Source organism: Magnolia sinica, chromosome 4 (assembly GCF_029962835.1).
Source record: "Magnolia sinica isolate HGM2019 chromosome 4, MsV1, whole genome shotgun sequence".
Lineage (NCBI taxonomy): Eukaryota > Viridiplantae > Streptophyta > Magnoliopsida > Magnoliales > Magnoliaceae > Magnolia > Magnolia sinica.
Window position 1 is genome coordinate 87,088,544 of NC_080576.1, and position 14,239 is coordinate 87,102,782.

The 14,239-nt window shown below is 41.2% G+C and overlaps 1 protein-coding gene and 2 non-coding genes across 4 annotated transcripts; all 3 read right to left on the reverse strand.

The window, feature by feature from the left end:
* Positions 1-575: 575 nt before the first annotated feature.
* LOC131243325 (uncharacterized) lies at positions 576-11,713 on the reverse strand. Of its 2 annotated transcripts, none has more exons than XM_058242584.1 (2): positions 11,559-11,713; positions 576-1,569 (listed from the first exon to the last, which is right to left on the reverse strand). In XM_058242584.1, exons 1-2 carry the CDS (start codon positions 11,573-11,575, stop codon positions 801-803), a joined length of 786 nt encoding a protein of 261 aa, XP_058098567.1. In that variant the 5' UTR covers positions 11,576-11,713; the 3' UTR covers positions 576-800. The 2 variants fall into 2 exon arrangements, with proteins under 2 accessions (XP_058098567.1, XP_058098568.1); XM_058242585.1 differs by having other exon boundaries at positions 576-1,480; positions 11,559-11,709.
* LOC131244955 (small nucleolar RNA snoR101) lies at positions 7,463-7,524 on the reverse strand. Its single transcript, XR_009170721.1, has one exon. It is a non-coding gene; the product is annotated as a small nucleolar RNA snoR101 (small nucleolar RNA).
* On the reverse strand, positions 7,673-7,734 carry LOC131244956 (small nucleolar RNA snoR101). The gene has a single exon (XR_009170723.1). It is a non-coding gene; the product is annotated as a small nucleolar RNA snoR101 (small nucleolar RNA).
* Positions 11,714-14,239: the final 2,526 nt, after the last annotated feature.

Sequence of the window (14,239 nt, forward strand, 5' to 3'; positions counted from 1 at the left end):
CAAAGGAGACGCCAGAGTTGAGTAGACTGTCAGGCGCTTGTGTATCCCACTTAGACCCTTGATCACACCAGTGATCTTGTTTGATTGAATTGGAGTGCAACAATATCTATACGAGGCCCAACCCAGAACATCAGATCTGTATATGATATTATGGTATAACCGGTTAAAAAATCCCACATCTGTTATCCAATTTTCTTGGGTTGGATGTCGGGTAATCAGGTGAAAAGATCTACATCGCCAGCCCTAGGCCCACAAATGGTTAGTTTAACAGATGGTCTACATGTATTAGGGGGTAAATTTCGTAGCAGAAAAGAAATTTTGATAGAGGGATTCTGAGGCACTATCACAAGACTCACAACAGATTCTGTTCTTATTATGGTGGGCAGCACCTGTTTGGTGGATGGAGAACGTTTTAATTCAATCGGGGAAACTTCATATTTCCTTCACGTTACAATCCAAACTCAGCACTGCCCCTGCAAGGACAAGAAACCCAATAGAGCATGAAAAGAGAGCAACCTCTTGTCTAAGCTACATGCCATTTTTGTATTCACGGCTAGAGTCAAATCTGTTGGATCTCAAGAGAAAATGATACATTAGAATATATATTCAATAGAGAACTAAGATTAAAGTTATATGATTTTTCAAAACAAAAGCCTACCCACTATGACAAGTAGAAAAGAAATGGAAAACCAATTCAGGGACCGACAAAAAACATCATCAGCTCTATAAAGAGCAAACTACCATACCCCCCACTGATAATCTCTCCATCAAGGTGCGGACAGGATGGATCGAAGTAAAGATCACTGCCTCGATCTGGACTCAGCCCGCCTCGCTTCATCAGGCGTTGAAGGGAACAGCTCCACATACCTCGATCCGATCATCATCTTATCCTTGCTCATTGCCTTCTTCGCATCATCAGCAGAGGCAAACTCAACAAAAGCCTCACCAGTGACTCTGCCATCATGGCGACATGCAATGTGTATGTTATCCTCGGTAAGCCCATACTCCCCAAAGAAGTCCATTATGTCGGACTTCGTTGTGGAGTAAGGCAGGCCCCGAAGCTTGAGGACTTCAGTGTATTCCAGGTTGTCCTTGTCGTGGGATCTCTTTGAGCGGGCTGGTGGGGGGCTGCGATATTCACCATCATACCCTTCATCTTTCACTTCAGCTGCAATTGCACGGTAGTAATCCTGCTTGGTGCACCGAAAGACCTCCACGTACCTCCGCCCCATGTTCTGCCGGTCCCTTTGGAGCCCGAAGTCAGACTGCATTGGGGATGCAAAGACAACGAAAGCCTCACCAGAGAAACGGCCACTCTTGTTAACCAGCAGGACGTCGACAACATCCAAACCAGCAAAGAACTTGAAGATATCGATGTCGGTGCAGTTGAATGGAAGACCTCTTAAGCGAACCACAGGGAAGGAATGGAGTCCGCCATAGTTGTAAGGCTGGAAGGTGCTGCCGCCGATGCCGCCGCCCACTGCGAAGTATGGATTCGAATCTATCATTCGCTGTCTCTTTGAGCCGACCTCGTACCCGTCCGAAAACCCCCCGCTCCCAAACATCGCCCTTCAATTATTCATCCCAAAAAGGGATAAACACAAAAAACACCCCCCACACTCAACCCTGTTAATAAACCAGACCCAACCCACCATATCCGAACCTAGCATTTTTCTGGCAAGGAAATTATATGATCCTCGCACATATGATATGCATAATACCCCACCCCAGGTCTTGAGTTGGAACAAGCAGAACCATGGATTGGCAATCCAAACTGTTGACATTATGGGCCCCACTGTGTACACCCATGACCCATAATCTCCTGGATTAGATGATTGTTGCAGTTGGATGGTCTACACAGTGAGTCCATCCCAAGGGATCAATGGTCTGGAGTGCTGAACCTTGGGCCCTGTTTGTTTAAACTCAGTGTCTAAGAATCCTATGCATATCCTGACGTCCAACATCATATAATTCCTCTTTCCTTCTACCAACTATTTTCAATCATCAACAAAACTTATCGAACCCTCCTACGAACGTACCAGATAAACCCAGAAACCAACCACAGCAAAAGCAACTACATATTACGAATGGAATACCGAAACCCAGAACAATGCAATTGACAGAAATAAACACTTGAATCACCACCATACAGCACAACACAAATTAAAGAAAACCACACAATATATTTAGGCACATGAATCTTGCTGTGCAAATAGACTATGTTAAGTTAAATGTTAAATGAAACCCACAAAAAAAAAAAAAAAAGGGAAGAACAAGGAAATGTGACCTTCATGCAAATATTTTGTTGATTTTTTCAGCCATGGGATTCACAGTCTTCATTTGGTATTGGAGTTTTCTTTGTTCACCTTCAAGAAAATACAATGTTGGTTCATCACCCCCAAAAGTACCTAACCTCTTGACTTCGTGGATGCATGGTCCACAAAATGGATACTTCAGTCAATGCCTTGGGTCTATGTAAGAAGATTCAATATTGAGAAAAAGAAAACGCTCTATCTGGCACGTATGAATGCTATTTATTAGAAGAAGAAAAATATTCAATTTATCTTTCTATTTTTTGTATGTTTGCAGTATTTTTATGTGATTTTATATAATATATCGATTGCATTTCTAGTTAGAAACTTTTCTTTAAAGGTTATTTAGAGACATCCTCTATCCATATACATAAAGTTTATATGATAATACAATTTTCAAAATTGCTATTTTTCTAGTTCTGTTTTTTTTTTTTTTGCATAACAGATGTTATGACCCCGTAACATGTATCAATTGCCATTGTTACCTTTATGTAATGGCCGTTACAGCACGCCATGCTCAGTAGAGGGAAGACCCTAGACAAATTCACGCTAGGGTTTTTAGTATGGGAAACCAAGCAAAGAAAAATTATTTGCAAATGCTGCCTATATTAGTGTCTCAAAAGACGAATGCGTGAGACAAGGCATCCAAGTCTTTTGAGGAGGCAAGGTGTACACATCAAGGCATTATGTATATGGGTGGCAATGGAACCATACACTATAAGGCTCCAGGCCTGAGCCTTCCATGGGCCGAGCATAGCAAGCCCAAGCCCGAAAAATGGTTGCGCCAAGACCCAACCCGGCCTGAAAATTGATTAAATCCCTACTTCCCACCATGAATGTTCCTAATCCATCCCTTGGTCAAGTGTGGCACAAATGCACCCAAAATATGGAATAGCATACATGTAGAATAGAACACATGCATGCAGGAAGTCTGACTAGGGCCACGCTGAGCCAAGCCAAAGTAAAATGACCCAAGGCCAAGCAAATAGGTCCAAGCACGGTCCAAAGCTGGGCTGCAGGGGGGTCACCTGGCCTGTTGCCACCCCTACGAGCCTCTTGAAATGCTATCATAATTTCCTTCTATTTATTTAAAAAAATATTAAAAGAGTTTTTTGGGAGGAGGGAGTGCAGAAACAAGCCTCTTTGAGAATTCTAAGGAGACAATTCTCCCCTAAAAGTGAGAATCTTTTCTAGCAATTTTCTAACATTAATTTTTGCCTTCTCCAGCAGGTATGTATCAAATCCCTCCAAGATCCACTTCCTTCAATTAAGATGCAGAATGTCCTATCCAAGGTGACATTCCGACTCCCTCTTAAGCTGCCGAACCTCCTATTGCTCCCACTTCCATAACCATGATTAGACAAAGACAACCTTCCAAAGCTGGGCTGCAGGGGTCACCTGGCCTGTTGCCACCCCTAAAGATATACGAGCCTCTTGAAATGCTACCATAATTTCCTTCTATTTATTTAAAAAATATTAAAAGGGTTAGTTGAGAGGAGGGCGTGCAGAAACAAGCCTCTTTGAGAATTCTAAGGAGACGATTCTCCCCTAAAAGTGAGAATCTTTTCTAGCAATTCTTTTAACATTAATTTTTGCTTCCTCGAGCAGGCATGTATCAAATCCCTCCAAGATCCACTTCTTTCAATTAAGATTCGGAATATTTCCTACCCAAGGTGACATTCTGACTCCCTCTTAAGCCTCCAAACCTCCTATTGCTCCCACTACTACAACCATGATTAGACAAAGACAACCTTCCAAAGATCAATCTTGTAATATGTTGCTCTTCTTGTTTACAAATCTAGATTTTAGGTCACATGGACTTGAACCAGTGGTTTCAAAGCGCAACTCATATAAGGACTGAACATGTACAACTTAACCCGACTCATTCTGAATTGGTTACTCTGGATCCGTTTTGGTTTGGTGACTCGTTTCACTATGTACCGAGTGATAACAAAAAACATTTTAAACAGTGATACATGGGCTTCAATAAGTTATCAATATAATTCATAATGGGAATTTTGTATTATCATTGTATATAGAGATGCTTCCTTGTATCTACTTCAAAATCTGCTCAACTCTCATGTTTAATGAGTCTAAAGTATGTTATCACTGCAAAAGTTGTTGTCTGTGCAAGCTCAACTAAAAGTTCACTTGCATAACTTTAAACTATAATTAGCTAGTATGCAGCACATAAAACCTGAACCTTGGCTGGACTAGTGATCCCCTCAATCATTTACTTTCCACTTAGTTGCAGGAATCTTTTACCATTTTTTCTACATTCAGTTGTGGGAACCTTCGGCATTTGTTTTACACCGAGTTGCAGGAACCTTCTACCTGAGGTGATCCTCCAGAGCTCCCAAGTCCTATCCCCACTTCCACTTCCTAGGTGCTTTTGCTCCCTAAGATGTTGAGACAAACACTTCCCTGCTCCATCAGGATGCGCTAGGGTGTTCCCATTATCCAAATGCAGACAGAATGTACGAACAAAATAAAGACTATCTGTTTGGGTGCAGGAAAAAGTGGAAAACAGAATCCCAGTCTTGGTTCTGTTTCACATGTTGTTCCAAATAACAATCACATCATGTCCAGAAATTCAAAACCAGTTCCAGTTCAGGGTATATCAAATGGACCCTTAGGGATTACTTGTAAAGGGAAGGGATCGAGAGCACAACGTCATCATTTAGGAGGAAAACGCATCTTTTGCAATCCAAACAAACCATCGGTCAAATGGACCAGATCTCCTAAAAGCGCGCAACGTGTTAAGGGATCACCAGTTCACCACTAATAACCTAAGGGGGTGTTTGGACGGTGGGAATAGATGGCATTAGGTGGGATGGGTTTTAAAAAATGTAATGATGGGCTTTGTCAGGAAATTGTCTTACAATGACATGGGTTTTGTAAGTCCATGGGATCCTGTGTCATGGTGTTTGGATGGCATGGGATGGAAGGGTTTCAACAACTCCTAATCGGTGATCTATGGGCCCCACCATGATGTATATGTTTCATCCATGCCGTCCACCCATTCTTCCATGTCATTTTATGGTATGAGCCCAAAAATGAGTCTGATCCAAATCTCAGGTGGACCGCACAATTGGCCTTAGGAGGTTTTTAATGGTGTAATTCAATCACTACTGTTTTCCCATGGTGTGGTCCACCTGAGATTTGTATCAACCTCATTTTTTGAATCAAGCCCTAAAATTATATTTCAAAATGGATGGACGGCATAGATAAAACACATATATTATGGTGGGGTCCACCTAGCACCGACCACTAGCCACAGGAAACCCAAAGTAGGCCGGTGCTGCTTCCAAGAAGACCCTGCAAACCCACTTCCAGCGTCAGTCTCAAACAGGCCGAAGCTAAAATCCATGTGTTTCACAAAGTCACTCCCACCTACTCCCATCTATTCCCACCGTCCAAACACCCCCTAAGGGGCTGTTTGGCGCATGGGAATGGATGGGAATAGGTGGGAGTGGGTTTGTAAAACCCATGGATTTTACGTTGCGACTGTTTGGGACCGCCGAAAGAAGTGGGTTTGCAGGGTTTCTTGGAAGCAATGCTTGGCCGATGGAATTCTCAAATCCATCCCTGGAGTGGGAGTTGGGGGTGGGAGTTGTTGAAACCCACTCAATCCAAACATGTTGTGGGGTGGGAGTTGTTGAAACATGTCCATCCCATACCATCCAAACAGCATGGCACAGGATCCCATGGAATTACAAAACCCATGAAATTGCAAGACAATTCCCTGACAAAGCCATCATTACTGTTTTTTTAATCCCATCCCACTTAATCCCTCCTGATGTCATGCGCCAAACACCCCCTAAAGGCCTGTTTGGATTCAGTGAGTGAAATGGTGGGAAAGGAAATTGGATTTCACGAGAAGCCCTCTTTCTGTTGTTTGTAAACACTAGAACCATAGGAAAGGGAGGGGAAACCAATTTCCCAAACAGCCAATTTTCCCTAGAAGTCGGCCTTTTATTTTCTCACCCAGCCCCTTCAGAAAGGATGTTTCCTTTCCCATATTTTCTCGCAAAAAATTTGGTGAGACATGGATTGCATACTCACTACTGTTGGTGCTATGTGGGCCCCACCATGATGTATTTTATCCACACCGTCCATCCATTTTTCCAGCTCATTTTAGGGCATGAACCAAAAATGAGCCAGATCAAAATCTCAGGTGGACCACACCACAAGAAACAGCAGTGATTGAACACCCACCATTAAAAACTTTTTGGGGGCCACAAAGTTTTGGATCAAGCTGATATTTAGGTTTTCCCTTCATCCAAGTCTGTGTGACCTAATCAAAAGGTTGGACGGCAAATAAACATTACAGTGAACCCTAGGAAGTTTTTAATGGTGGCCGTTCAATCACCACTAGTTTCCTTTGGTGTGGTCCGCCTAAGATTTGGATATGCATCATTTTTTGGCTCATGCCATAAAATGATCTAACAAAATGGATGAACAGTGTGGATAAAACACATATATCATGGTGGGGCCCACAGAGAACCAACCCATAGAGATTGCTACTTGCAACGTGTGTCCAACTCTGTCTGGTGAAAAAAAGCTTTGATACTCCGGCAGAGCATAGTGGATGATAGACAAGCATTTAGAACTTGCATGGAAGGAATATAGTAATTTAAAATAAATTGTACAAATTATTGGTTCCAATTTAGATGCATCACGAACCTCATATAACCTTTATTGGATGATCTTACTAACGGATTGGTGAATATCATCTCTCAAAAAAAAAAAAAAAGGATTGGTGAAAGTATATCGGACATTTAAAACGAAAAAAATAAAATAAATAAATATATATATATATATATTCATTGGTCCTATTTCAACAGACAAGTGTCCACGAATCAAGGGTTAGGATTATTCAGCAAGTCTGACTTTCACACTGTTGACTTGGAGACAATGGCTTCCATGGTCTAGTCAGCTTACTTTAAGTTAATGAGCTCAAGGCGCACAATTGCTGAGTTCTTGCGTATCATGACTCATCTCGGAGAGTGGGGGAAGGGGGGTAACTTTCATTAACTGAGGTGAGAGTTCTTTATTTCTCAGTTTTTTTTTTTTTTTTTTGTTATTTATTAATAGATGACTTTTCTAAGAAATTACTGAACATGGAAACAAAAAATAATACAAAGTAAGGCATCAGCAAAGAACTTGTCAACATTTGAACTTACCTGAGTTCAGAGATCAAGTGTAAGCCATCATATGCTCAAACTTTGTATAAATCAAAGGTAAACAAACTAACGAGAGGTGACAGTTCTGTATTTTTTTCGTTTCCTTTTTTGGTTATTCATTAATAGATGACTTTTCAAAAAATTACCAAACATGGAAACAAAAAATAATACAAAGGCATCCGCAGAGACCTTGTCAACAGCTGAACTTACCTAAGTTCAGAGATCAAGTGTAAGCCATCATATGCTCAAACTTTGTATAAATCAAAGGTGACCCATCTTAACCCTGGTTAACCCCCAAGCTAACAGTTAACTTTATTAGGTAAATATTCAAAAATTGAAGTTCTCAGTTATAACCATGACTCAAGAGCACGTATCTAACAGCACAGTAACACAGCAATCTCATGTAAGGATAAAGAAGTTCAATAAATGGTGAGATATAAAGCTTCTTTTTTCATAACAACAGTACATTATTCTCAGAACGAATAATGCCATTATTTAATTAAGAAAAAAGATAAAGTAACATGGTTTAAAGGAGAGACAATTTATTTATTTTTGGAAAAAAAGGAGATCCAAATTTAACGTTCAAAGTATTATTTTTTTTATGTTTCCCTCCACTACAAACCAATTGTTGCCACCATAGCCCACATTCTAGATAGAGCATGGCCAACAACTCACCCCAGATCAAATAATCTCTCTGTTTTTTTATAGGTGAGATGGGCTCGAACCATGACAATCTCAACTGTGGCTTTTCCCACTAATTTTGAACACTTTCCATATGTTTTATAGCCATCAATTGGATCGCTTGGACTATTACATTTGATCAATGTGATCTTTAGGAGATGCTCAACCTGCAAAGGGCCCCACAACTTAGATGGTCCAAATAGCCACACATGACCCATTTAATAAATGGTAGTGAGCTATCACAGTAGTCTTAACTAGGGGTGCACATGGGCCAGTTTGGACTTTGGATCAGAGCCAAGGAGGCCTTGGTGTTGGTGTAGTGTGCCCTAGAAAGCTAATAATGATTGTGATAATCATATATTAATGGCACTGAATGTTTGGTTTGCATCATGATGCCATAATTAAATGGGAGGAAAGCCTAATCTATCTGCGATTTTACGGGTTAAATGGTTGGGTTCCACTGTTGGTCCTGGGGGAATGTGAGTTCAGACACAGCAACCATTAGCCAAGAGACAGTTGTTTTTCATGAATCTCAGTACCTTGAATTCCATGCCCATAGTAGTGGGATTGGGTAATCCATGAAATATATATTGGTCATCTTGTGTGGGTAAACTGGCAACGAATTGGGGTGGAATGTGCCCACCATCGGGCTCATGAGATGTTGGTACATGCACCGCATAGGAGTGTGAGTGATCATGGTGTGTAGGTTCTTGTGTTTGGACCTAGTCAAGCACTAGCGTTGGAGTATCACATCGAGTCTTCTGAACAAGGACACCCATCACGCGCAAATCATATTGATCTGATCATGAACCAACTTTCACTAGTACTTGGACCTAAGGACGTGTCAGAACTCCATGGTCTTAGTATTGTGTGCTTCGGCTACTCCTGTGAGGTACATTATTGAGTAACACACAGGTGTTATTGGGTACATGCATGAAGATGTGATATAAAAGATCCCACGTGTTTCAACATAAGTTACAAATGTTACTTCGAGAAACTTATTAGTGGCTTAGATCTTAATGATCAGATCATACGTCAAGTGATTTTCTAGCTAGGCCCAGAGCTTAAAAGGTTTTAAATTCTTAATTAAAGGTCTTTAACCATTAAAATTATTTTATCAGGCTTGATGGAGATTCAACGGTTGAGATCTTTTGGTCCACCTCTTAGACTAGCATGGGATTTTGGTCAAGGGTGGATGGCACTAGTTAGTGGAGGAACTTGGTCAACTTGGATGCATGGATAAAGTGGGCTTACAAATTTTTGATGAGTGCATGGATGTCCCCATCCCTTGGAACATTGGAGAGAGTGAGAGAAGGAGAAAGAGAAGAGGGGAGGGAGAGAGCCCACCTATTACTCTCCCTCCTTCCCATCACATGTGTAGGGCCCACATGACCACCCTCGTGTACACACACACCCAGCCCTACCTTGGGCGCGCACGGTTCTCCTTGGCTCTTTGCTAGGATAAATCAAGGAGAGACTTTCTAGGTTGGAAGTGCAGCATCAAATTCCATGACGATCGAACAATATAATAAAAAGGCATGTTGTAATTTTTTTTCTAGAAACCTGATGATATTAAGGTAGGGATCCTATTTATAGTTATTAAAATCTGGAATTTTGAAAACTTCAGCTGCACTGCGTTTATGAAATTTAATAAATGGTGGTGAACAATCACTATAGTTGTAACTAGTGATGCAAATGGGTGGATTTAGATCGGGTCAGGTCAGGATGTGGGGTGCCTTAGCCCTGACCCATTTAAGATTTGGTCAGAATTCTAGACCTCCACCCAACCCATTATAATTTGGGTTAGGCTTGGGTGAGTCCCAAGTGATAAAAAAAAAAAGGCAGATTCATTCAAGGGCCAGGAATGTATATGTTTGGGCGCCTAAGGACCCAAGACTGGACCCATTTATATCATGAGTCAGGTCAAGGCCAAGTCTACGTCGATTATGGGTCGGGTATGGAAATTACAAGTTTTCACAAAAATAATATTCCAATATGTTCGTTGTATCAAAATTTAAATCAAATGAGCGTTCAACAGCAAATGGTCTTTACTCCTATGCAATCTTACATAATCTTGAGAAGAATTTATGAACAAATCCAAGTATTGATTGTCCTCAATAAACTCTCACACTGCTCAATTTCGCTATGTTAATTAGCTATTTTTTCCTAGGTCTGTATCAAGGCCATTTTAGTATGACCCAAATTGACCCATTTAAAAGCCAGGTATGATTCAGCTCAATTTTGAGAGGACTCAGGCCCGACCCATTTGGTGATTCAAGTCAAACTTTTGGACTCATACCCACTTATTGTCCAGTTGGGTCCAGTGACACATCAGGTCGACCCCTAGTCTTAAGTTCCTAACCTTTCATAAAAGGGAGATGACCCATCTCATACCCTAACCAACCTAGAGACCTGATCTCCTACAGGCAAGATACCACAAGAGCCATCCTTTCCGCCAACCTGCCACTTGTGAGCAACACCAATACCGTGACAACAACAGGCATCCCCATGAAAATCACCTGAGGCAGATCAGGGTGATCTACTCATCAGGTGGACCACACCAAACAATGGACAACCGGTGATTCGATGCAACATACGAGTAGGTCTGTCGATGGGCCGGGCCAAGGTCTATCCAAGTGGCGTGTGGGCGGGACGGATGGTACAGTACCATTGCCTATAGGCAATCAGTTCTCAAAATACCCAACGAAAATAACAAATGACAAGCATCAACACAAACAAGACCAAGAATCAATATATATATATATATGTGTGCGCACGCACACACACACACAGAGATTATAACCAGATAGATCAGACTCACCACAGACTCGAAGGATGGTCGAAGATCTGCTGATCGTCTCATGTCTACATTCAGAGAACTGCTCAGTATAATCTAACTGGAATTACAGAATTTAGCTTTTACCTTATATATACATACATATATATACATAAATACACACACACACACACACACACACACACACACACCTGTGGGTGTGTGTATTTCCACATCATTTAAAAAAGGAAACCCTAACCCTAAAATCTTCGAAACCCAAAACCACCAGCAGACAAAATAAAACATGAATAAAAATATAAAATACACCTAGGAAACAATAACAGAACAAGCCCCATCAGTCCATGCAGATCAAATACCACAGTTAGGGGTTAGGGCTTTCTCATATGTTTCTGGAGTTGATATCTACACCCACCTGATGGAAAGCAGAAACCTTTTATTGTGACTCCTTGGCAATAAAAGTTCAAAACTGTACTATTGTATCACCAAAAAGTAAAACAAGAAAGTCCCCACCATCATGAGGATGGGTGTCAATAAAAAGAAAATCATTTTCTCATTTTAATGTTCCTTTTTTATTTCACTTACCCTCTTGATCCGTACATGGCTGTGGTAAAGCTTCTTCTTCTTCTTTCTTCTTCTTTGGATCGTCTGAGATTATTTCTGCTCTGTTGGAATTTCGAGAGCAGTAACAGAGAAAGAGAGACGAAACCCTAAGATCGTCACTTGAACATATTATAGGCCACGAGACCCGAGTACTTTCAATGGTATGCGCGGGTTTTCCTTTTTCTGGCTTCTGACAAGTGTGGGAGGCATGCTTTGTTGATCATGACCGTTGATCTGTTGCGTTCTAGCGTGGATGTACCATGACGTAAACATCTCGTAGATAGGAAGATCCTGACCTTCTGATTTGGGGCTTGCAAATATAAACGGTTAAGAAGTGCAGCCGCTTACATCTGAAAGTTTCGAAAGGTCGGTAGTTAGTATCCTTTGCCGTCCATGGTAAGGAAGCGGATCAGGTGTTACCCGAGTCACACTGTAGTGGGTGTTTCCCTGACCGTGGGGTCCACCTTCATGTATGTGTTGTATATCCACGCCGTCCATCAGTTTTTTCAGCTTATTTTAGGGCAGGGTCACAAAAATGAGACAGATACAGATCTCAAGTGGACCGCACCACAGGAGACTGGTGACTGAACGCCCACTATTAAAAACTTTGTACGACCCACCCTAATGTTTATTTAACATCCAACATGCTTATAACGTTATAGAGACTCTGTGAAGGGAATAAATAGATATCAGCCTAATACACAACTTTTGTAGCCCACGAGGGGGCTTTTTAATGGGGGCCATTCACTAACAATTGTTTCCTATGACGTGGTCTTCGAGAATCGGATCCGCTTGTGTGACATGTAAATGCCAGTTATCCAACCTCAGGTTGATAAGCCGATTGAAATTGAACAAAATCCTGAAACGAAGTCTAATCATGACTTGTTTGGAGTTTAGATTTAGAATCCCTTGGATTGAAATCCTCCGAGTTATATTTGGCACCTTGTATTGAGAACCCCTGGAATTAGAGGTGGGCATTGAGTCGAGTCGGACCGGATTGGGTCCAACTCGACTTAATCTGAGTTTTTAAGAACCTGACTTAAACTTGATCCGATCTAGGACCGAGTCCAACAGGGCTGATTCAATCTGATCTGAATCCTTGCCGGCCTGACCCAAACTGAGTCCAACTTGGTTTGGGAAACTGAATCGAGTCGGATCGAGTTGAGTCTGTTCAGTCGATTCGGACTGAGCTAAATCAAGATCGGGAGAGAGAGAAGGAGAAAGAAGATGATGTGGGAAACCGAATAGAGAAAAAATGAGAGGAGGGAAATCAAGAGAGAAAGAGGGAGAGAAAGGAGGAGAGATGGATGGGTGCAGCACCTCGTTCGAGTAAAGAAATAGAAGGGAGGGATTAGGGTTTCGTTCGATTGAGGTGGGTAGTAAAAAAGTGAAAATAAAAAATTTTAATTTTAATTATATAGTACCCGACCGTATCGGATCGGATCGGATCCCGAATCGAATCGGTCCGAATTGGCCACTGATCCAAACTCGACTCGATATACGTTCGGATCTGAGTGGGCTTACTCGAACCAACCCAATCCTGGCCTTCGGTTCAGATCAAATTGGGTCGAATCCGTCGGATCGAGTCAAATTCTGCCTAACTCTACCTGTAATCCAAAAGCAGCTTTGTATAGTATGTTCACAAGGGTTTAAATTTAATTACTAAAACAATTCTCTAATTAGTGTATGTGTGCAGTGTTTGATATGATGGTCGTAATAACCTCATTGAAATATATACTTTGCCTGAAAATGATGAAATTCCAAGTCTCACGTAGGCCACAAGCACAAGATCACATCTGAGTGACTAAACGACGATTTCTAAATGTTGATTTACATGGACAATGTTTGAACGGTGTAGATCATCACATTAAAGTAATTATAGTGATGCAATTGATGATCTAATTGTTTTAGGATACCATCAATGGGCCATGTGCCCAGCAGATTAATAGTCTAGTGACACATATTACACATGCAACTCTTAAAAGGATTTTATATGTAATCCAAGCTTTCACCCTGGATTTCAAACCCCCTCTCCTCTTTGAGGGGATTTAAAACCTTCAACTACTTTATGGTGCCAAACATACTAGGGGATTTGAAATCCTCTCAAATCCATGGTGTCAGACAACCTATAAACTAATCTAAATCCCAAACTAACCAAACACTAAACCTTAAAAGCCCAGACCCTAATAATCAACCCAGTCAAACAAACCCATCAGAAACCCAAAAATGAAACTTAACTAGTCAACCCGTCAATTTAATCCACTGAGTCAACTCACCCTGTCAACCTACGCAATTAACTAACCTTGCGTAACGTCCTTGATTTTCGTTATTTTAAATTTCCAAAAAAACGCTTGAAATTTCATTATAATTAATTTATATTGTCACTTATTAACCATTAACACCTGATGTTAGCCTATATACGTGTGGTACCAATAAAGAACCACACCAATCTGAATAATTAACCGTAGGAAGCTAACGAATCCAGCCAATCACTTAAACACCGAGTTCAACCACATAATATGTTCACATGAGGCCCAAATCTAGCCTACCTATCACTAACTAATCAAGACCACCACAACTAGATTAAAGATCTGCCCCTGGTCGGATTGTCATTAACAAACCAAAGTGACCCAATTTCCCCTTTAGCCTAAAACCCAACGGTT